This window comes from Parasteatoda tepidariorum, chromosome 6 (assembly GCF_043381705.1).
Source record: "Parasteatoda tepidariorum isolate YZ-2023 chromosome 6, CAS_Ptep_4.0, whole genome shotgun sequence".
In the NCBI taxonomy this organism is placed as follows: Eukaryota; Metazoa; Arthropoda; class Arachnida; order Araneae; family Theridiidae; genus Parasteatoda; species Parasteatoda tepidariorum.
Window position 1 is genome coordinate 3,191,574 of NC_092209.1, and position 24,657 is coordinate 3,216,230.

At 30.7% G+C, this 24,657-nt stretch overlaps 1 protein-coding gene and 1 non-coding gene across 2 annotated transcripts in view; both read left to right on the top strand.

Moving 5' to 3' along the window:
- The first annotated feature begins 318 nt into the window (after positions 1-318).
- The window catches only part of LOC107453912 (uncharacterized), an 81,551-nt gene continuing 57,212 nt past the window's right edge, over positions 319-24,657 (top strand). The window contains exons 1-7 of the mRNA XM_071181580.1: positions 319-523; positions 8,845-8,990; positions 14,887-15,040; positions 15,813-15,995; positions 20,890-21,027; positions 21,592-21,774; positions 23,884-24,015. Coding sequence (XP_071037681.1) covers positions 358-523; positions 8,845-8,990; positions 14,887-15,040; positions 15,813-15,995; positions 20,890-21,027; positions 21,592-21,774; positions 23,884-24,015 — 1,102 coding nt within the window. The 5' untranslated portion in view covers positions 319-357. The remainder of the gene's footprint in view (positions 524-8,844; positions 8,991-14,886; positions 15,041-15,812; positions 15,996-20,889; positions 21,028-21,591; positions 21,775-23,883; positions 24,016-24,657) is intronic.
- On the top strand, positions 11,235-11,339 carry LOC122269810 (small nucleolar RNA U13). Its single transcript, XR_006225406.1, has one exon. It is a non-coding gene; the product is annotated as a small nucleolar RNA U13 (small nucleolar RNA).

Below are 24,657 nucleotides of genomic sequence, written 5' to 3' on the forward strand. Positions count from 1 at the left end.
TTTTATTTAATCAATTGGTATGTTTTAAAGTTATCTAAACTTTGCATCCATAATTTTGGGAAAGCATTTCTAAGAACTTTGTTTGCAAGTTCAATTTTTATTTAATCAATTGTTATTTTTTAAAGTTATCTAAACTTTTCCTTCCACCGTTTTGGGAAAAAATTTTCTACGAACTTTGTAAGTTCAATTTTTATTTTGAATTATTGGTATATTTTAATGTTATCTAAAGTTTAGCAGACGCAGAGGAGTGTCAAAATACTTTTCGAACGTTTTTAAACTCCACGTGTCAGAAGAAAAAGCAATGTAGGGAAGCAGGGATTGCTGGGATTGCAATCCGTGACAGAAGCATTGGGAAGGATGCGAGGATCGGTCGCTTTGATTCTTCTCTTCTTCCTCAGCAGCTTCTTTTGTGCAAACGATGCTAAAAAGAAGAGCACCACCCGCCGCAACCCTATCGAAGATGTCGATCACAAACGACTGGATGAACTCATCAGCAGCGAGGAATTTTTAGCCGTCTTTTTCTGTAAGTTTTTTTTCTTCTTCTTCTTTTTTTTTTCTTCCAATTTCTTTATTTTTATTAATTTGGAGCTTGCAAAGAAGCTTCTTTATTATCTCCTCCCTTTTAAACATTGTGGTCAGGTTAAGGACCTCTGTTTCAAATTCTTCTTTACAATTATCTCTTTATAATAATGTTGATTATTAAACAAATAAATTATTCCAAATATTCTTAAATAATTAAGCTGATTAACAACTTTTCTTTAATATATGGAAATAGTTTTTTTTCTTCTTTTAGTGAAAGGAGAATATATTTTCTCTCTTAATATTTGAAACTCACAAAGAAAGTGACTTAATTATTCCACCGTAGATTTTGCTGTTCTTTTAAACACTGTGATTCAATTGAGTAGGTTTGTTTTAATTTCATCTCTAATTTATCTTTTAACAACAGCGTTGATTATTCAACTATACCTTAATAATTATCTCAACTACCTCAGAGCAATAACGTTTTGACTATTAAGAAATATCTTAATAATTAGTAGTATTGATTATCCCTCAGTAATAATTCTGATTACTCATTTTCTGTCCTAAGCTTTAGGAATTTTAATTATGAAAGATTAACACAAAGGAATAGGCAAGATTATCTGCAAGGAAGTGACGCACGCATTGTCCAGTGGTCAGGCTCGTTCCGGTGGTTTCTATAGAGTGATTAATATTCCAATAAAGTATCCCAATTATCTCGCAATAGACGTGCAGTATTTTACTTGTAATTGTTTAAATTCTCTGTAACAATTGTAATTTATTGCAATAAAAAAGGTAGTGAAAATCTTTTCCATTGCCCCCGAATAATAAAACTGATTTTTACTCAGTTTCAAAATTTAAAGTTTTTTATTTATTTATTTTTATTTTTAATTTTTGTTATACTTCCTTACAGGATACATTACCAATAATAACAAATAGGAGATGCATAAACTTATTAGTTACACTGCGCAGAAAAAGAACACTTCAATAACTTTTGAACTAGTGACCATAAAATCCGCCCGACCAAAAGTAATTAAAGTGCTTTTTCGTTCCTTTTTAGCGTGCGCTGTACATTCATTCATTTTCAGCAATGCTGCTTGATAGCCAATACGATATGTGATAATATGCAATACTCTTTTATAGGTGGAGGCATTAAGCCTACCCAGTAACTGATCATAATGATTGGTAATTAAAGGCTGCTGAAGCGCAATACTGACCACATTGTCATCTTCCTGACATTTATCTTAAAATTGAGGAGTCTTAACCTCCATGACCCCTTAAATAAGAGGCGGCTGTTATTTTTAATGATGTCTATTACTGCACTATTTTGCTTTATTATTATTATTATTTATTTATTTATTTTTTTGCAACATGTTTTCTAAAAAAAAATATTGGATTTCTTATTGGAGCCAAAGGTAGTTTAAATCCTAAACAGCCCTCAATAAAATGTCTCTTATTCATTCTAATTAGAATTTTATGATTTTCAGTATAATGCATATTTAAATTAATGTAGAATAACGTTATTCTTTCACTATTTTTCCCAATTAGAAAAGTTCGCGCAATCGAGAAAATATACACTTTTTTTTTCATAGTACTAATACTTTTTTTTCATTAATACTAATACTTTTAATAAAATAATACTTTTTTTTCATTGCACATCCAAATAATTTATTTCTTACTTTCTCAGATTTTAAAAAAAAAAAAATCAAAGTCGTTGAATTAAACTTAAAACAAAAATAAGCAAAGAACAATAAGGAAAAACAATAAAATAATGCAGTATACACTTTTTTCATTTGCGAAATTAAGTCATAATGTTTTATTAATTAAATGGAGTAAAATTGAACCTTCGGAACCCGGTTGAAAAACGAGTTTAGTGCATTTAAGTGCGTTTTGTAATGTAACGAAGGAATAAATAGTTACAAATAGATTTTTGGCAACAAGCAACTTGTTAACGGCAACGATAACAAAATCGAAGAGCTGCCGACTTTTCCATTTTAGATGGAAAATTTTCTTAGAGGTGGTAAATTGTAAGCTTTAATACTTAATTTTTCATTAAACAAATATGACCGAAGGTGATTTTGAAAACTATGGGCTCGTCTTACTATGTTTTAAATGGGAAAATAATTTGCTAACATGTATTTTACCGTGCAATGGAAAAAAAACAAAGTAAGTTCTTAACGATTGATTCCGAGTTAAGAGGATTGACAACTTATCTCCTTCTATTTCTAATGTGGTAAAATAGCATTTCAAAAAACTGATAAAAGAAATGTTATCTTTAAAAAAAAAAATTTTTTTTTTCGCAATATGTCGCTTACCCTATAAGGATTCCAAATGTATGACGATCTTAATTATGAATTTTTTGTCGCTTTCGTTGATTTTTCAATTGCACTGCAGTATTGCTTTTTAATCGTGACAATTTACGTATCAAAGGAAAATATCTCAATCCGAATTTTTGTCAAAGTATAAAAAAAAAACATATATAGCTTTTACAGTATCAGAACTATTTTTTTATACCACAGAAATTATTTATTAATCTATGAGAAAGTTTTCGTTTGATTATTTATTTTGCTATTTTACTTTTGCTTATCAAAGTTAGTCGGTGAGGTTTAAACTAAGTAACTAACTTTTAAGCTATTTTTTATCAGTTTATTTTCAGCTATAACTTCAATAGTATCAAAACACCATTGATTTTCAATTAATTGGTTACTTGCACTTCAAGAAGAAGATTACTATACACACACATGTGACGTCGACGCTAGCTGATCGTTTATAAGCAAAATGGTGCATTAAAGTTGTGCTAATTCTTCATATAAGTTATGATGTCAATTTACGTGAAATTAATTGAATACAATGACGTATCGCTCGTCGAATTTATTGATATATAATTCTTTCTCCTCTACGTCTTTTACTTAATTTAGATTTATTATTTGTTTATGTATTTTATTGTAATCGTGACACATTTCAATTTTGTGTACCTTTCCAGCTTGGATGCATAATTAGTTTGTTTATGTCCTACGTGGCTTCATGCCTGCCTTTGTGTTAAGTAAGAAATATGCAGTGAAAGATTTTAAACTTTCGTGTAAGAATATAGAATGTGTTGCTTAAGAGAACTGACACTTGACGGGCTTAGTTTACTCGAAATAGAATGGAAAGAACAGTAGCTAACGAAAAAATATCGCGTTTTAGCCACTAATCAGGTTTGAGATATTCTCACTACGACGCTTGCAGATATCCCATTATACTGGTATTTTGGTAATAGGTACTTAATACACAAATAGAGGTACTATGAAAATAGGTATCTCAAGACCGGCTGAAATGTAAATCAAAAGTCCCAGGTGATTTTTATATTTCATATTTTAGAACTCTGTTTTTTAATTAATTTATTTAACTAACATATTTTTATTTTAATGTCTGAAACTTCAAAAGTGCAACAGAACTCTTTATCTTAAGCAAACAGTAGTTAATCCGGAAACAAATACTTTGTTGACAAATTAGGATTTAAAACAAAAATATTAACAAGCTCCTAAGCTTGTTAATCAATCTTATTTTTGTGCATCGCTTTTTGTGAATAGTTAATTTCAAATAAATCTAAAAATTTACTTTTATACTCTAATTAAAACGCGTCTCAACTGAATGTCTGTTGCTAAGAGAAACTCTTTCGTTCGATAGAAAGAATTTATCCGAAAAAGAAGACTGATGAAAGTTTAGAATTTAAAACTCTTCAGAGTTACCCTCGTTTTTGTTGTTATTTATAGTTTTCCTAACCTTGCAGGTTCACTTTTCTTTTTGTTTAGTGCCTTTGTTTTGATATTTTATTTTGCTTTACATCTTGTTTTCTCTTCGCTTATCTCTTATTTCTGAATCTTCCTACATCGATTCAAAGAGACTGAAAGTCTTATGATGTGATAGTTTAAAAAACGGTTACATTTTCAGAAAAAAAATCCCGTTATTTTTAGTTTTAAAAGTCTCATTAAGGTTTTTCTCATTAAAAAACATTATTTTCATAAACAGAAAATTTTTTTTGGTGATTTCTAAAACCATTTCATTAAGCAGTAAAAATCTTATTAATTTTTTTTTCATTATAAAAAAATAAAAAGAAGCGTTAAAGATTGGGAAAATATTTTCCTTAAAGTTTTTAAAACCATTTCATAAGGCAATAAAGTTCAAACCGGATATACCTAAAATCTTTTAACTCTTTTGTAACATTTTGGTTTGAAAAACATTGTAATAATTTGTGAAAAGGCAAGCAATCTAGTAATAAAGAAATCTGAAAAAACGGTAAACAATCCTTAGTTCGTGGAAAAAACAACTTCCGAAATCAATTCAAAAGTATGAAGAATATTGTAAAAATAAATCTTTTTAATGAATTTAAGAAGATGTAAATAAAGTTAAAATGAGAATAAACATTTTTATTTATTATTAAATTCAGTCGCTGCAACAAACCTCTTTAAATTACACGCGTTTTCTTCCTTAATGTATTTTCGTGAGTAAATTTTGCCCCAAAAAAAACATTTATTTCAAATATACAAGGTCTAAAGGAGTGCTACTCCCTTAAAATAAGTTTTAAGAGTTCAATAAGTAATAATTTCTTTAAGTTATAATTTTTTTATTCATTATTATTATTCATGATGATTATTATAAATATATGTATATTATATAATTATGATTATTATAAATTATGCCTCCCTGCTTTTATTACCCGTTTTATATAGGCAATGTAACATTTCATTAGATCAAATTAAAAAGATGTTTTTACTTAATAATATAACTTTAACTTTCTGCATTAGGAATAATTTTAGCATTAAATATTGATAGACAACAAAAATAAAGTCATAAATTTACTGACCCACAGAAAATAAATGAAAGATTATTTTGTATTTGTAATTTGCTTTCAGCTCTCATTGGTAATGAACTGCGGAAAATATGAGTACGCAAACATTTTAGGACAGACGACACAAATAATAATGCACGTAGGAGTTAATTCTCTGATCCGTAGCATCTGTCACAGTTGCAGTTTGTCTCTTTTTCTGACTAAGTACGAAGAAAAAAAATGCTAGTGACAAATCTTTGAGAGACTAAGATTTCTCTTCAAACTATGGATGCGGTTTATCATTTTTGATATCTTCATCCTTAAACATTTCTGAGTAAAGTAAGAGTAAAAAGTTGCTGTCTTCCCCCCTTCCTTTTGGCGCGGTTTGAGAAGCGTGGGGTTACTTAAGCAGTTTTTAAATTTAAGACATCAGCCAATTCAAAAACATTCACTTTAAAGATTGATTATATATTGTAAAACTTGTGTCAACTTGAGCAGCGATGGCTCAGGAGATAGAGCGCTAGCCTTCCAATGAGATGAACCAGGTTCAAATCACGGCTACGGCTGGTCGATACAAATTCCGCATCCGACTTGCACCGACCACAGTACAGACGTAAAATATTCTCAGTGGTAGATGGATCATGAGTTAGAGTCACCTTGCCATCAGGCTAACCACTGAAGGTTTTCGTGGTTTTTCACTCAATGTAACACAAATGCTGGTTACTGCAAATGCGATTAAAAAGCATAACTCTTCAAAGACAATTTTCTTCCTATACTTGATTCAGGAATTCCCTTGTCTTCTTTATTGGGTTCAAAAATGACAAGGCTACGGAATTGAACATTAGTTGTCCTAAACCCAAGAAATTGGTCAGCTGTTCAACGACGGTTATAAAATTATGAAATGTAATGTAATGAAATGTAACAGTAACACTTTTTCTTGACAACCATAAAAAGTTTCAAAAGTATGTCAGTGGCTAAAAAACAAATAAACAAAACAAGATGCCTTCAATATGACCAACGACAAAAATTCTATATCTAGCCTATGTTAGTTAAGGTAACAAAGGTGATAACGTAACAAAAGGTTAAAATAAATGTACGTTAGCTAAAAACGAAGCGTAGCATTCTGAATAACTTTCAGTCTAATGATCGGATTTTCACGTAATAGGGCTAAATCTTAACAGTTCGTGAGGGGGTGACGTCATAAATGCTAATTAGCTTACAAGTGTAGCTGATAATTCAAGATTTACCTTCTCTGAATACACCAACCTTCTGTTTTCACCGGGCAATCATTTCTGAGTCCTAAGTATAGGGGATAGTCGCAATCTTAGAAATAGAGTTCTAATAGTTTGGACAGTAGAGTTGGTGAAAATTCTGACCCTTTAATGTTAATTTTACTTTATGAGAAACTCGTCATATTTCGAGTAATATTTAATAAAAAATTTGCATTCAATAATAAAGTTTATAGATCCAATGCTAATTCCGCGAAAAAAAAATAATTTTACGAATTACTTATTATTTTTTAATATTTTATTTAATAATAAACAAAAGAATTGTAAATTTAAAGTTAACCAAATTTTTTCATTATTTTAAAGAATATAATTTTGTAAGACAACATACAAAATTTGAACGAAATAGGTCGAATAGTTCCTGAAAAATTGACTTTTAAATATCTCTTTCTCAAAATTTAGCTTTAATGGACCAAATTTATCAAAATGTACCTTAAACTTACGTTAGAAAGCTCCAGGATTTTTTTTTTCTTTCATGATTCGAGTTCAGTTGTGGAGTTAAAAGGAGAAACAGTATTGTGATGTCATAATAGGCATTACATATTTCTTAGCTCTTAAAATTTCTTAATTTAAACTTATTTTTTAATCATACTTAATCGAATTTTCATTAAATTAAACCAATTATTTAATTTTTATTATATTTTATAAGAAGCTAATAAGAATATTTTATTCTTTTCTTAACAATCAATGTAAAGGCTAAATTTCGATTCCAATACAAGTGCCACAACTAAACCGAAAAGAAAATCTATTTGTAACTCTTTATTTCTTACCACAAAAATGTTTCAGTTGCATTCTCTCACTCCTTTTGGCGATTCGCTTTCGGCCAAATTATTTACAAATTTAATATTGATAAAGGGGGGTTGGCTGTATTTTTGGCTACGTTATTTTTCCATGAATTGCCAACCGTGGATCTCCTCCCATGCTCCTAACTGTCCGTTGAGACAATTCATTTACTTTTAATTTTCAATTCTTGGCGATCGGAGAGGGAAGGGGAGAAGCTTCATCCTCTCAGTCCCAACAGTTGAATTTTTGATCAGTGAGCAGTTGATTCGCTTCATCTCTCTGAGGCACTTTCTTTCTTTATTTCAATATTTCTATATAAGTGTGGCCGTATTCTTCACGTAATAAATCAATTTTCTCAAATAAATTTTTTTATTTTTCAGGTATCCCTTCATAATAAAATTAGAATGTATCTCATACGGCCAAAATTTTCTTAATACTAAAATGATGCTACCTCGACTCGACCACTCCCATCCTATAATTGCCGCCTCCATACTCATCTGTTGATTGTTATACTACTTTACTGTCTGCAATTATTCACATCCATAATTTCGTAGGTGACTTTTGCTGCCCCATACGTAAAACAACGATGACTTTATAAGTATAAAAATAAATCAAAATAGAAAAATAATCATTGAATTTAACGAAGAATAAAAGCACTGATTTGTTTGAAAATGTTTATAGGAAGTTTAACAAAAAGAAAAAACGATTATAGTTATGAAATTTACACAACGGAGAAGAAAGGAGAACAGTTTGAATGACTTTTAACCCGCTGATCTGATTTTTCACGAACTATTTGACCCATTTCGTTCAAATTTTGAATATCCAAAATTTTGACATACAAAAATTATATCCTTTAAATTGATATAATTTGTATGCCTTATAATTTAAAATTCTTCGATTATTATTAAATAAAATAATAAAAAATAATGAATATTCATTATAAGTTACATTTTTTCAGTGAATTATCTTTGGATAATTGAGTTTTATAATTGTGATTAAAAAAATTTCAATTCGATAAAAAAGCTTTTGAAATATGAGAAAATACCTAAAAAATAAAATTAATATAAAGAGGTCAAAGTTTTCAAAAACTCTCTCGACTAAACTATTGGAACCCTAATTCCCAAATTGCGGCTATCCCCCATATTTTGAAGATCAGGAATATAAATCCATGGGGGAAAAAGGCATGTTTATTGTTTAACTCTTTTGTGTCTGATTTTGTAATTTAGAAGAATTTCGCCCGCACTCATTAATTAGCATATTTTAGGTAAAATCCACGATTCATTAAGATTGAATTCTAGTAAGAGGAAAGCCGATCATTAGATCAAACGTTTTGCCCAAGATGCTTCGTTTTTTTTTTTTTTTTTTTTTTCTTATTCCGAACTGAACATAAATTTATGATGAAATTTACTTTAAATATAAGTAAATCTTTAATTATGTTCCTTTTTACAGACTCTGATGTGTGTAAAGAATGTCACAAAATTTTAGAAGAATTGGAGAAAATAGATGATGATGCTGAAAACTTCGGAGTCCAGTTTGTCAAAAATGGCGACAAACATTTGGCCAAAAGANATATATATATATTTCTAAAAAGTTCTGTTAGATTATCGTAGATATATTTGTGTTCTTAAATATTATTAAATTTTAAAAAAAGTTGCTTGTAAAAAAAAAATTTCATTCACATTTAAAAAATTATCAACAATTGATTTTGTAAATTAAATAAATTTCAGTGATGAATAACTGTTTCTCTTCCATTGAAATAACTACAAATAATTAGTTAGTTTCCGCTTGGGTTTCAAAATATGAGGGCTGTTTTCTTTTTAAGTAATGGCTGTTTGAAAATAAAATCCAAACGAAAGAAAATTTTCATGAAGCAAATTTAATTTTTTGATTCTACATTCGTTTCTCCTTTTTTTTTTCAAAATAGTTGCCAAGTTTGCTTAAACACCTTACAACTAGATTTAGAATACACTTTTCATGGCGACTTGTCGCCTACTCCGATTACCAAGAGATCATGGCTGGTTTCACGTCATCGTTCTGCTGCTTGCCTCAAACTAATGTTTGAAATATCGGAAAAGATGAAAATTACTTAGCGGAAGGTCGGGGCTGTATTGAGGGGTGGTCCGAAACTTCCCAGTCAGAACAGTCCAATAAAACTCGGAACTGAGCTGTGGAGAGATTATTAGTCATAAAGCAGCAAAATTTCCTGTCAGCCGGTGAATGCATGCAGCAGACTGATTTTTTTGTCGACTAAAAATGCGTCACTGACCGTACCTCATACGCGGAGGGCAATTTGTTAAACTTGAACATTTTAAAACAGTACAGGTTGCCTTCAGAGCTATAACTGTTGTTCCCAAGGAATTACAGGACACGACGCAAGCACTCGTTGTGAAGCACGCGTCACCTTTAAGTGTATACAAAGAAGCAGCCCTAACTTAAAAAACAGTCCTTGTATAAATACTAGCTTGCGTGCTGATTGGTTTGATTTGAATTCACAGTATCTGTCCGCGAGGCAGACACCTCAACTCCCATCGGTGTTGGTGGCCTTGGGCGAATGGAATGGTAGCAGTAGGTATAGTGGGTAGTATGAGAATGGCAGAAGTGCTAGCTAATTTTGTATTTTCATGTAAGATCTAATTTCGATCTTTGGATGAATGGATAGAAGTAGGAATAGATTCGTCCTATAAATGGGTGTGACAGAAGTCGAATTCTCGGCCAATAGATGGTGCCACTGGAAAACAAGAACAATAACACTCCTTACCTTAATGGCTTACGATAACAACAACAACAGTTGGTTCTGAAAATTCTATTTGTATTGTACACATTGCCTGCTGTCTATTAAAATCAGAGAATATTTGATTTCATAAAATAGCTAATTTTATTAATCGTAATATCGACGCTTAAGGGGAAAAATTTCTAAGTTAAACTTTACAAATACACTAAAAGATAAATCGATACTTCAATTATTTTTCATTCTTACTTAATTTACATCTCACACTTTTATTAAATTTGAGATACATTTCTTTTTTTAGCAGAATGGTTTTATTATATTTTATTCGGTTGATATGCAAAATTTAAAATTTAACATGGTTACAAAAAGGCTTGTAACTTTCAATATTCCTTTAGCCGTGCTGTAAAATTCATTTTAAAAATATTGAACCCTTTAAAAATACATTTACCTTATTGATTTAGTGCTGATCATTGGCATTAAATATTGACAGGCTTTGCAACCATAACTTATCGAAATTTATAAGACAGTTTTATTAGGATTTTTTTACTTTTCTTTTTTCTTTAAAAATAGTCATTCTGTACTTTTGTTCCCCGGAGCAGAATAAAATCTGTAATTCAGGTGCCTTCAATTCTTTTTAAGCAGGTGCAAAAACTTAATTTTATAAAAACAGTAGTAATAGATTTCTTTGGTGTGTTGTCATACTGCATGATCCATTTTTGAAGCTGTGATTCTAAAAAGCAACTGATTTTATCTAAGTTGGAAACTGTACTTCAATATAAAGCGAAGTTCACTCGAATGTTAAGTGGGCGTAACTAAGTTACTTAGGAAACGCCCTCTTAGATAGGATAGCATGGAATACTTTTTTCTTCTTTGAAAATTCCGGGTTTTCATAGCGCTAAAAGTTTATATGTATCTTAATCTGTTTCTTAAGTGTGGTCCCAAAATATGATTAAAGCAATTTCGTTTATTTATATGAAATATATAATATTTGAAAGAATTATTCCGAAAGAAAATTCAAAACTATTATAAATAATAAATATATAAATTTTACCTACCAGTTAAAACAAATTATATTATTTTACAATATTTTAAAAGTTCTTGTAGTTATTTGATCCTTCTCAGATCAATGAGATATGATGAGTTGGTTAACACGCAGTAATGCGTGAAACGTGTGACACCAAACCTTGTTACGCATATGCACGAGAACCATCTGATCTCTCTAAGAAGGATCCAATTTTTATTAAAAATAAGGTAATCAAGTATTCCATATAATTAATTACCTTTATTAGAACTATATATAGAGTATTATTCACATTATTTGCTCCTAATTACCTTACATTTTATGAAAGATAATAATAAAAATGTTACGGAAAAAAGTAATTAATTACTGTCAGGAAATTTGTTTTCTATCTGGAAGTGATTTGTAGTGAGTATTTTGTTACAACACTACGACAAACTTAAATACCCAAAACGAAATTTTCAGCCCTTAAGATTAGGTTATGGATTAAATGATCTTTCGCAATATTGACTTTGGCGGGGAATCCATCTCAATATTTTAACAAATCAGCTTTTCTGAATCGATCCATTGTTATCCATGAATATTATTCTTACAAGATCTTCGAGAAAAGTATCTGGATACTCTGCAAAATCAAAATATCTTAAATACAAAGTTTCGTTTGATTTCTTAAAAGAATCCCAAACCATTGTACTTCGTTACTCGAAATCTTTATTTAAAACGTACTGAAATCTTGTCAATCGTCTAATTAATGTGAAAACAAAATAAACGTTTGAATCATCTACTTGACACTTCGTTTCGTCCCTCTAAATAATAGTTTAAATTAATTTTAATTGAAAAAAAATTCTTCAACACAATTTTTTTAGTGAACATTGATTTTTTTAATCTTATTCCAGTGATTCAAACTTTTCAAAAAATTTCAGACGTTGTAATCTTGTAAAAATCTTCATTTTTACGTTCAGGTATACATTTTCTTTCTCAAAACATATTCATTAGTACTCAATTATTAATCGAAAGTTAATTTAAAAATTGTAGAATGAGTCCCGATAGAATTTTTTACAAGTATCAAAAATTTCTATACGATTTGAAAAACTAAATTTTGAAAGTCATTGAAAAATTATAGTTTGCTGTCAGAATTCCTATTTATGAATTATTCATATTTTTAAAATTATAAGCAAATTATTATTCACAAAACTAACAATAGGCAAAATTATGTTTTCGTTAATCAGTGAAACAGATAGGAGCTATTTAAATAAAAACACGATAAATTTGTCCGTTTTCAAGAATAAGAGATATCTTTAATTACTGAACATTGTTAGAATCTTGGGCATAAATATAATTTCCACAATACGAGAACTTTTCCAACCTCAGTCACATCAGCTCATCTTGATGCATTTTAATCTTATTTACTTCACATGAATGTTGATTTCTTTTTTAGCGACATTAGTTGCTCAACTTCTCTCCATAGCGGGCGGAAATGCATTTTACCCTGATTCGTCTCTCTCGGCCACTGTGATTTTCCTTGTTTCATCTTTTTTCTCTCTCGGCTGCTGAATTTTTTTCTAATTTTGCTTCTCACCTTTATTTTTCCATTTTTCGTAGGCAATTTTTCGTTTTTTTTATTTCAAGTCATTTTCGTCTCTTCTCATTCACGTCTGGCAAGTCTTAAAAATAAGATCCTGTTTTTGAGCACTTGGAGCATGCTGACTGCTATTTCCTATTTACATATTTTTTAAGTGATTGAAATTTTCAATCAGGTAACAGATTCAAACTACTTAGTGGTTACAACGTCCTGCAAAAAATTAGATTGTGGCAGTCTATTTATTTTAACAAGCAAAAATTTTGAATTCAGTTTATAGTTAAGGCTATAATTTATAATATTTTGTTTCATATATATATATATTTATATATATGCAGGGTGTCTCAGTTAAACGTTTCAGAACTTCTAAGAGGGGTAGGGGGCATCCTGACGACTCGAAATCATTGCAATGTGGGGTCGGAAATGCTTTCCTGAAGCTGTGACGTACACAGAAGCACCATAAAGAAAAGAGACCGTAAGTGAAAAATCGCTATAATAATACATCGAGAAAATTACATGGTCTCCTCGGTCACCCGACCTATCATGTCTTGATTTCTGGAGTCATATGAAAACACTGGTTTATGACACCCTGTTGATAATGCTGGTTGCAAGAATCGCAGTAGCTGCCTGCGAGATATGCCTGGAGTATTGCAGAATGTTCATGCGCCGGAGATGTGAGGTGTACATTGTAGCCGGTGGCAGAAACTTCGAACACTTACTTTGGCCCATGTACCATATAATTTTTTCAATATATTATTATAGCGATTTTTCACTTACGATCTTTTCTTTATGGTGCTTCTGTGTACGTCACCGCTTCAGGAAAGCATTTCCGACCCCACATTGCTATATGATTTCGAGTCGTCAGGATGCCCCCTACCCCTCTTAGAAGTTTTGAAACGCTCAACTGAGACACCCTGTATATGCATATATATATATAAGTTAAACTCACTGAACAGATGAGAGAGATATAAAAATTAAAATAAAATTACCCTTTACTTTTGTTTCTCTAGATGTTTTTCAGCGTGTAAGAGAACAACAAATTCGTACTCCATTGTAAACAATGTACTGGCATTGCTGCCACAGGCGACTAAAAATGTAAAAAGTGGTAGAAACTCACTTCCCTTTTATTCATTTATTATCTCTAAATATTCAATAGCAACTACCATTATGACTTACATTTCAAATTATTCATATTTAATATAAAAGTTATAGCTTTCAAATTTACATCTCAATCCCAGTGAGTTCTATTTTTATTTTCAAGACTCTCAAGTTAAATTCACTGAACTTTTCACAGTAGGCTTTGACTTATGTTAAATTAAATTACATCAAATTTTATTTTCTGATAATATAGCCAGTTTATGCATATATATTTATCAACTTATGCACGTTAAATTCTTTTGCAAATTCTATTGTATTTAATGAACAATATTTCGCTTATATTTATATATGTCAACAAATGTCAATTTTGATTCGATATTCAAATGTTATATTTACTATATTTATTTATGTCAACCTACGTATTATGTATTACCTATGTATTACTATGTATGTATGTATATTTCAAATTATGTTTATGTTTATATGCTTATATTTATATGTGTAAATTTAGTTTCGATATTCAATTGTTTATTTACCCAAGCAGAGTACTTGTAATTTTGTATTAGCAACCACATCGACTGCTAAATTCAAAATTTTATCACTTTAAACTTATGTAAATTTCTAGATGTATGGGATAGGGGTAGCTACGCGGCCCAGGTGCCCAATTTTTTATAAATAAAGTAAGTAAAGCTTTCAAATTTAATAGTTAACTGAAAATTGTGCTATAAAAAACGGGTTATCTTTATAAATTAACAAAATTCTGTATTTTATTATTTATCACTTTTTACTTTTTTTAGTCGTCTGAGGTATCCTTGTAGTGGCAATATTCAAAGTGTGCCAAAATTGGTATTTTATGAAGCAAAATAATTCACGTGGGGAGATTTCTCCCTTATGGGTGTTTGTTTAACTATCTTTAAAGAGTGTTTCATTTTGGTGTTAACTTGAAATAAAGCGCTTCTTCTTTGGTTGTTCAAATCCATATTCAAAGATATTTCTACACTACAGTTTTTAAATGAATTAAAATATGTGTCTATTTTATGATTGCTTTGTTTTGTAAAGGAATCAACATAGTGTATGTTTTCAGGTGACTTGATGAATGAAGACAATGTGTTAGCGTGGCTGACTAATATTGATTCACTTGAAATACCGGATGCCATAGAGGAAGTGAACGCCAAAGTCCTTCAGAGTATTATAGACGAGACAGAATTTGTGGCCGTTCTCTTCTGTGAGTATTCTTTCATGTCAATGTAGAAAGTCAGAAATTCAAGCATAGAACGAATAAAATATAAGATATGTGTGTTAGCAAGACAGCTTCAAGGGACACACTGCCTGCCAACACACAAGAATCTGTCTGTTATCAGTGGTAAAACCAAAAATTTATAGTGGCCCCATAATGGATAAAGAAATGAAAAAAGCAATAAGAAAAATTTAAATTTGAATGCAAAGAAAAATTAATGACAAACAAACATAATTTAAAAGTACATAAAGTAAAACCTATTAATGATATGCCCACATGTAAGAAAAATAAAGTTACAGTTAGAATAACCAAATCAAAATAAACTATATTGCCAAATCATTGGTAAATTTATTTTACGCATAATTATATCAGTTTTGAGACGCTACAGACGCTACATTTTATTCATCGATACGTCTTTTCACGAAGCCAAGACAAGTGGCATTTCCGCACCAAGTAAATGACGCCGACTAAAATTAAAATCGTTTTCGAAAAATCATGTACGTTCGATAACATTTTTGAAGTCTATGGAGACAACCTCTAAGAACGATCCACCTCCATCAACGGCCATTTCCCTGTAGAACTGAGAGTGGTCGCTCTCGAGAGGTTTCACTGTACCACGTTTACCGTACATTCGCATTGGCTGACTGTTTCGCCCTTGTAATCCAATGCACATACATTTGATGCCTTGTTCGAATGTGTAAAATGAAACTTTTCTAATTGTGATCGACTACTCATGCATGTTCATGTTTGAAACACACAGATAAGAATGATTCGGCAGAAAGCAGCGCAGTTCTTCATGATCTGGAGGAGATAGACGATGAGGCTGATAAAGATGGAATCGCATTCGTCAAAGTGAGCGACGAAGTACTGGCCCTGGAATTCGGATTAGAGAGCCTGCCTGCTCTTCTCTACTACCGAAATAAAGTTCCTCTCCTGTATGACGGTAAGGAGTTCGTTTTTCTCATTCAAGATGACAATGATACAAAAACTTTAAAAAATTTCGCTTTTAAAAAACTTCAAAATTGTCATCTCTTTAAAAATAAAATAAGAATGTCAAAATTTTATGTTTCTTTTATAAAAGGGTGAGATAAGTCTTAAATTTTTTTTCTCATGATTGAATTACAAATGGCACTTTGAATATTTTTCTTTGCTTCATCTCACGTTTTTTTCTTTTCTTTTTTCTCTCCTTTTTTAAATTTTTTTTTTAATTATAACCGTTTACCTGGCAAGCTAACATTTTACAATAGAGAGAACAGTAACATAGTAGAAAGAATGGTAGCACATTTATGATTAAATTAAGCAGCCATTTCATTTCGTTAGCCAGGTTAGAAAGTATAAGAATTTCTTTTTTTCGAATATGTAACAGATATTTATAGCATAAGTATTTTTGATAAAGACGAATGTCTTGCTTATCCAAGATAAATGTTAACAATAAAATAGTTAGGATACTAATCTTTAGCGAAGGACATTCTCCAAAATAGGAACAATGACGTTTCAATGGTTAAAGTATCTCTAGTTATATACGAGGGTTGTATTATAAGTAAGGGCCGTATGAAAATAAAAACCACCCGAAAGAAAATTTTCAAGGATCAAATTTATTTTCAGATTCCACATACGTTTCTCCTCTTTTTCAGCACAGATGCCAAGTTTTTTAAACACTTATCATACCTTACAACAAGATTTGGAATCATACAAACTTGTCTTCTGCCCCGTTAGCCAAGAGGTCACGACTGTTTTCACATCGACTTCCCCCAAAATGATGTTTGAGATATCGGAAAAGATGAAAATCACTGATCACAAGATCTGGATTATAGGGAGGGGTGGTCTAAAACTTCCCAACCAAAAGAGTCCAATAACCGGAAAAGAGTCCAATAAATTACGGAGAGAGTCATTGTCATATCATCTTGTACTCGGCGGACGATTTGTTAAATTACAACATTTTAAAGACACGGAACTGACAGTACAATTTACCTACACAGCCACAACTAAGCACCGATGTTTGCAAGGAATGCCGGGACACGACACAAGCAATTGTTGCGATGTACGCATCACCTATTAGTATACATGACGAAACGGCACTTCCTTAAAAAACAACTCTGGTACATATCTTAAAACCTGAAAAGTAACTATATAAAATTTATATTATGCAGTGCAATGCAAACATCAAGTACAAAATATTTCATTTTTAATGTATTTTCATGCATATTATACTCACTAAAGAGGGTGCTATTCCACAGAAGAGACCTTTAATGGCCAATTGTTTTACGCCCACATAAATCATATAAAATTTAAAGTTCATAAAAAGGGTTAATCTGGATTCATATGCTAAAAAATTTTCGAAATTTAAAAATGCAGACAAACTGTTACAGAATAACTTCCCCATCGTGATCCTAATATAATTTATTTATCTTTTGATATTAAATTTTTTTTTAACATTTGAAACTTCATGTTTTCTCTAAGTTTGCTTGATCTCACATTTCTCGAAACTTTAAATTTTATGTTACTTATAGAGAATTTTCCATGAAACGTGCTTTTTCCCCTTAAGACCCGTACATGAAATATTAGGAAGATTTCTTAAATTTACGTTAGCTTCCGTACTCTCCCGTACGTAAGATTTAGAAGTAATTGCACATGCACACTTCTAGTGCGCATGCGTCAGTTCTGGAGAAATGCACTTGCGCCCGTGACAAAATATCAAATTTACGCAAGAGAAAATAAAAGATTTCGCAAAAATCCGAAATTTAAAAACGCTAACGTAGTGGAATATCAATTTAACTTTGACCGCAAAATCAAAACAAATGGATGTAGACTACCTGCGGCATACGATTCATGCTCTAAGAAAAACTGCGAATCTGTGAGCAGAAAAAATTGGGAAATTCTGGTGAATTCAGCTATAAAGAATGCAGCTTATTATTATTACTATTTTAAAAAATATTATCAAACTTCTTTTGAGTATTCAACTTATTTTAACTAAATTGTACAGTTAAATTAAGTATAATTTATAAATTTTAAATAGCAAAAATATATCTAGTTTCTTGTGGAACTAGACAACCATAATGTTAAACAAAAACCTATACAATTATTTTTTTTATTGGATGAACCAATGGTTGTAAAATCCCACTATTTATTTCTAAATTTCATCAATACATTTCATCAATAACATTTCTTCAAATTCGCATTCCGTGTCCATGTTTTTAGCTCGAAGGTATAGGCTTAAACACAGAAAACAACATTTAACAGCTATAAGCAGCGTGCTTTTAGCTTAGTCTTTGTAACGTAAATCACGCCAAAATAAGATAAAGATATCTAGCATATAAAATAAACGAGAGCATGCGTAGTTTCTTCAATCGTACGGACGGAAGCGTATAGAATCTAACGTAAATTTTCGAAATCTTCCTATTTTCGAAGTACGTATTTGAAGTGATAGGAAATTCAATGCAACAGCATGTCTTCAGAAGCTTGGATAAAACTTTGACAATCAAACTTGTCACCTCTACGGGCTGTAAACGTTAAATATAGTAAAAATAAAAAGATTCAGAACTATTTATGTTTATTAGGGATATTTTGCAAATAGTTAACGTACTAGCGATTCAATTTCAAAGTTGCCGAATCACACTATTGGTCGAAAATGTCATCATTATGGGTGGGAAGGGAGAGGGTATGTATTAGCTGGAGTTTATATGATTATGGCTGCAGATTTTGTTTTTACGTGTGCTCTGTATCTGCAAATGTTAATGTGATATCAGTATATTAAGCTTCATTTTCATGACTTTCGCTCTATAGAATTTATCTAAAAATTATGCGAATGGTTTTTTTAATTTTATTTTGCACAGTTTTAATAGTTAAAAGAAATATTTAATGACTGAATGCATTATACATTAGAAACATATGTGACAAAAGCAAAGCACTATCTACTGCCACATTATTTATTTTAATTACTTATCAGGTCTTTTAAAAACTTAATTTGAGTAGAACCGTTACTGTTTTTCTTGCCATCAGTGTCTTTCTAAAATTAAGTAAATAGAATTATTGTTTTCTATTGAACAGCCCTTTCTTTTTTGGATAATTTTTTTTTGTTCAAATATTAGATTAAAGACACACATAAAAATTGATGTAGTTACGCATCTTGAGACAGTAATGAAATCAATAAAAAATTTATTAGATAAGAATAAAGAGAATCAATAACTTGTTTAAATGAAAATCGCGTCAACTGCAGCCGATACAACAAACCATCTCCCTTCCCACCAGAAGTCATGTCATTTTCGACCCACAGCGAGATCCGGCGACTTTGAAATTTAATCGCTCGTGCAAATGTTTCGTTAACACTAATTGAGCTTCTCAGCGATAAAGCAAAAATATTTCCCTTCAAATCACTGTAACTCAAAAGAGAAGAAAATAAGATTAGAATATCGGTTAACAAGCTCTTTGCAAAAATCTCAATTGTCTTTGCTTATTGAGTATAATTTGTCACCTCCGGAAAGCGTTTGCTACTTAATGTTCCTACATTGACTTTCTTTTTATGTGCCAGATCCATAACCTTTTATTATGCCCCATGCTATTTTGAAACACTCTGTACATTTTAATTATAGTCGAAATTCATACTATTAAAAATGCAAGAGCGTTTCCCGAAAGATGTTCTGTGTAACCCTGGAAATCACACAGGTTCCAAGAGTTCGGATTTTCTTAAACCAGCAATATCCAAATATTTATTCATAATTTATTCAACATTTCTTTCGGTTTATTTAAAATAATGAAATTCCAACAAAAAAAGGAAGTAGCAAAATTTTTTTTAAAAATTCAAGATCAATATGTACATCTTTAATCAATAATATCGAGGATGTGCGATTACAAAATGTTTCATAAATATTTCCTATTAAGCTTTTCAATTCAAAATAAAATAACTAAATTTATGACTAAAGAAATACATTTCTTTGATAGCTATTCTCAACGTTTGTGACAGTTCCATTTTGAAAACTGTCATTCAGTTGACTTTATTCATTTTCAGCGCATGCACACAACCACCAAGAGCAAATTCATGATTTAAAATATATCATTCTCCACCTCAAATATTTCGAAAATAATTAGTTGTCCTTTTTTTGCCAGTTCATAAAGATTACTAATAAAGTTAAGATTACTAGTAAGCTCAATTAGCTAGGCTTCCATAACCACAAAAAAGTTGAGAGTCAAAACTCTAGATGCATCCGTGAATTCACATTCTTACTTGAGGTCAAAATTATTTCTAATGTTATTTCAACTCTTTACTACCAATTTCGGTAAAAACGTGTGCTGCCTCATGTACGATTAAGAAACCGAAGTACGCAAATGAGTCGTATAGCAAATCAAAGAATCAATCCATAAATCGAAGAATCACCAAAATCAATGAAACAGCGTATCAATGAAATAGAAAATGGATAAATGAGTTAATTTATGATTTAAAGAATCAACAATTCATTGAATATGCAAGTCAATGAACTAACGAATGAACTAGGAACGAATTAGTAACTCAATAAATAAACGAATCAGTGTATCCATTCGTCAGCTTTTTAATAAACGACTTAATGTATGATTTAGTGACACATTGAATGAACGAGACATCCTATCAGCAAAAAATTGGGCTCAGTGGCATCTTTACAAATCCACGAATGAAAGAATCAACGCATTAACGGAATGGGCTGGTACATTCATTTTCTGATTCATTGACATTTGATTCATTCATTCATCCATTCGCCATTTCTTCCTGTTACTCATTCATTGATTAGCTGATTTATTCATCCATTCACAGCTTTGTTAAACCACTCATTCATTGAATATTCATGCATTCGCTTTCTTTATTTCAGGAAATCTCCATGACGAAAAAGTTGTTTTGAGTTGGCTGGAAGCTCATAAAGATTTAGATTCTGATGTCATAGAAGATGTATCCAGTAACATTCTGCCCAAACTGATAGAAAACACAACGTTTTTAGCCGTCCTCTTCTGTGAGTATACATCACACACTTTTCACACTACTGATTAATGCCAGGATTCTTGACCTTATGCTCGCGCCTATCATTTTCAGTCACTCTGCAACTACAATAAAAAGTTTCCCATAAAATGCTGTGTAAAAGTATAAATTTTCATCTTAAATTCTTTATAACTATAATCAATCATTGAAGAGTTGCATTAAGACCATGCTTCATTAAGGCATCATGCATTTAAGAGCCACCATGCCTAAAGAGCCACCTTCTTGAAAGCTGCAATAATCTTTTGAGGCTGACATCATAATAAATATATTTCTTTTTCTTTGACAAATAATATATTGTGGAAATGGGAAGTTTAACAAAATTTCAACTATTGTTTTATATTTGTCATCCCTTTTTAAGCAAATACTTTTGAATTTATAATTGGACAGTAAGTTTGTGTTTTTTAAAAAGTTAAAGACTAATAGATGCTTAATTCAGAAAATATGACTTTGAAGTAATATTTTTACGCTTACAGTATTACCATTACAATGTTATTCTTTTGATAAATTATGTATCCTCTTCCATGCTCATTGAATCCAGATGACGCCACTGATGCTGAGAGTCAAACGACATTATTAGAATTGGAAGCCATAGATGATGATGCAAGCAAAAATGGGATTCCTTTTGTCAAAATTTCTGATCTGGATGTCGCTGCACAGTATGGAATACAGGATTTTCCTACACTGGTGTACTTTGAAAAAAGGATGCCCAACTTCTTTCAGGGTATGTGTTTTAATTTGCCCATCCTTTCTACAAAGATTCCCCTCTTTCTCCCTCAAGTTTTTCAATGTTTAGTGAGTTTTGTAAATTGTATTGGGCATATTTCCGAACAGTAGTTGGTTGCGTTAGTTTTTCTGCTGAAGTGATCACGCAAACTCGAAAGACAGTTGGCGATGCTTTATCAAACAACGCCACAGCGCAACCTGTTGTTTACTAAAATATGCATTTCTTTGAGTTTTAACGTTAATTTTTTTAAATTTCAATAACAAATTTAACATTAAAGAATATAAAAAATATAGCTTATTGCATAGCTAACGATCAATTTTTCCATTTTAACCCAAATAATTTTTATAGCAAAATGCATATTTTAAGATTTACAAATGTGATTTCAAAAAATATGGATATCATGACATATAAAACAATTTAGAGATACATACATAAACATCTTGTAGTTTTGCATTAAGTACTAGCTAATTTTTAAAAAAAATATTATACATTTATAATAATTTTTATTACTTTCACTATAAATTTATAAAACAAATCAAATAAAATCGAGAACCTAACTGTTGCAGAACTTGTATGATGTAGAACATTTCATAAAACTGTTTATGAAACATTATTTCGTAATTGTTGCGGAATTTTGGGCATGAAAACAATTACATTCTACTTTTCAAGATCAGTTACAAAATGCTAAGTGATACGACAAAACCTCATTACTAGAAACAAAAGCTTATTTTTTGGCTTATTCAAAGAATGTGTAATGGGTGCTTGAGCAGTTCTAAATACAAAACAAAATGAGAAAAAAACGCATATCTATGTGATTGTTAAAAAAATGACTTCGTGCTTCTGTATAACAATAGTACTGATTGCTAGTATGGGTTAGTCAATGAAAGCTTTTTTAAAGCAGCATATTGAAATGAATACGTTTTTTTTCCAATAAACGAAAACACAGAATGCAGCATCAGTATCTAAAACTAATTCAAGATGATAACTTATGTATTATAGCTGTTTATTCTATTATGGTCAAGAACTGATATTTTTTTCACATGTACAACAAAATAACAATTTCTGTAACAGGTACAGAAAGTAACCGATAATTTAACAAATTTTGTAAAGATACATTTTCTTGCAGCAGATACATAGTTACAATCTGAAACTATATACATAACAGATATATAGTTTCAGATAGTAACCTGTTCATTAAAAACAACCCCTCACGTCTTATTACACCAATACTATGAATACTTGAAATTAAATTTATTTCTACTAAATAAATATAAAAAATAGAATTTTAAATATGTCACTTTTCTTTAAAATAATTTTGTTATAACTGTAATATACTAGTTAAATTATCAATAATATATTAGTACTTACCTAGTTTAGAAACTAGACGTTATAGATTTCTATAATATTTAAACGTAAAGCTTAGCAAAAATTATTTGTAAGTCATGATTGCTTCATTACACAATCTCTTTCACTTAAAAACTAATCAGGTCTTATCAATGTATTTAAATTATAAGTCACTCCAGTTTAAAGCGTTGCAATTCAAGTTTACCTAATAAAAAATAAAATGGTAGAGCATAACTTTTGTTACCATTTCAAATACTCCAGAATATCCTTTAAAGTTGTTTAGTAGGGAATATGATGTAGTCCTTTAAAATGGACAAAGTTATTGACTTCGATACATACAGTAAGTTTTAAAATTAAGTAAAATAAAATAATTGGAATAAAATCGTTAAAATAAAACACTAAAAATAGAAGTTATACAGCATTTTTATCTCACTCACTTTTTTATAAAAAACAATAGATAAAATAGTTTTATGCTTTGTCCACAAGTAACCTCGTGACCTGTTTACACTAGCCGCATGTCATGGGGCTAGTGTGGGAAAAAACATCTTTAAAAAATGCATTTTTAAAAAATGCATTTATCCAAATTAGCTTTAGTTTAATTCAAAATCAAGATACCTCTGCAGAGTTTAATTTTAAAGAAATACTTCGCTCAAAGTAATGCTTTTCTTACAAATCTATAAAACAATGTCCACGTCTCTACCCTCTATATCGCCTATTTTTTTCTTTTGGTATCCTATTTCAATAATTGCTTCTAAATTACAGGTGACCTGTCTGACGAAGAAGAAGTTTTGAAATGGTTGATTCATCAGAAAGAATCGGATGAGATTGAAGATGTCACAAACAAAGTGTTGTCTCAAATGATAAAAGCATCCGATTTCTTAGCCGTCTTATTCTGTAAGTTTTGATCCCTAATCTGTGGAGTAAAATAATTGTTAGTACGATTTATCTCGTTTTTAATCGGTGATGAAAAGATTCTGCTTTGATTGACAGCTTTTTGGGGGGATTTTTTGCTTTGGCGAAATTTTACAGGCACTTAACAGATATAAGCCAACTTACAAATTTCAGATTTTGGGAAAACATTACATTAGAAAAGTAGCACATAAGCATATTTTTTCAAACATCTATTGAGAACCGTTCAGGGAATCGAGTGCTCACCTCCCAATGAGGTGAATCGGGTTCAAATCCCAGTAATGGCTTGGGAATTTAAATAACGCACCCGACTCGTATCAGCCACAGTGCTGACATAAAATATTATCAGTGGTAGAGGAATCATGTAGAAATCTATATATGGCAAGGGTTAGAGTCCCCTTGCCGTCAGGCTAACCGTGGGAGGTTTCCGTGGTTTTCCTCTCCATGTAACACAAATACGGGTTAGTTTCATCGAAAAGTCATCCACGAAGGCAAATTTCGACCATTGCTTGATCCAGCAGTTCCCTGGTCTTCTGGAGTGGGTTTAAAATTACAAAAATACGGAGTTTAAAATGGGTAGTTCTAAACTGAAAATTTGGTGGGCTGTTCAACGACGGTTATAAAATA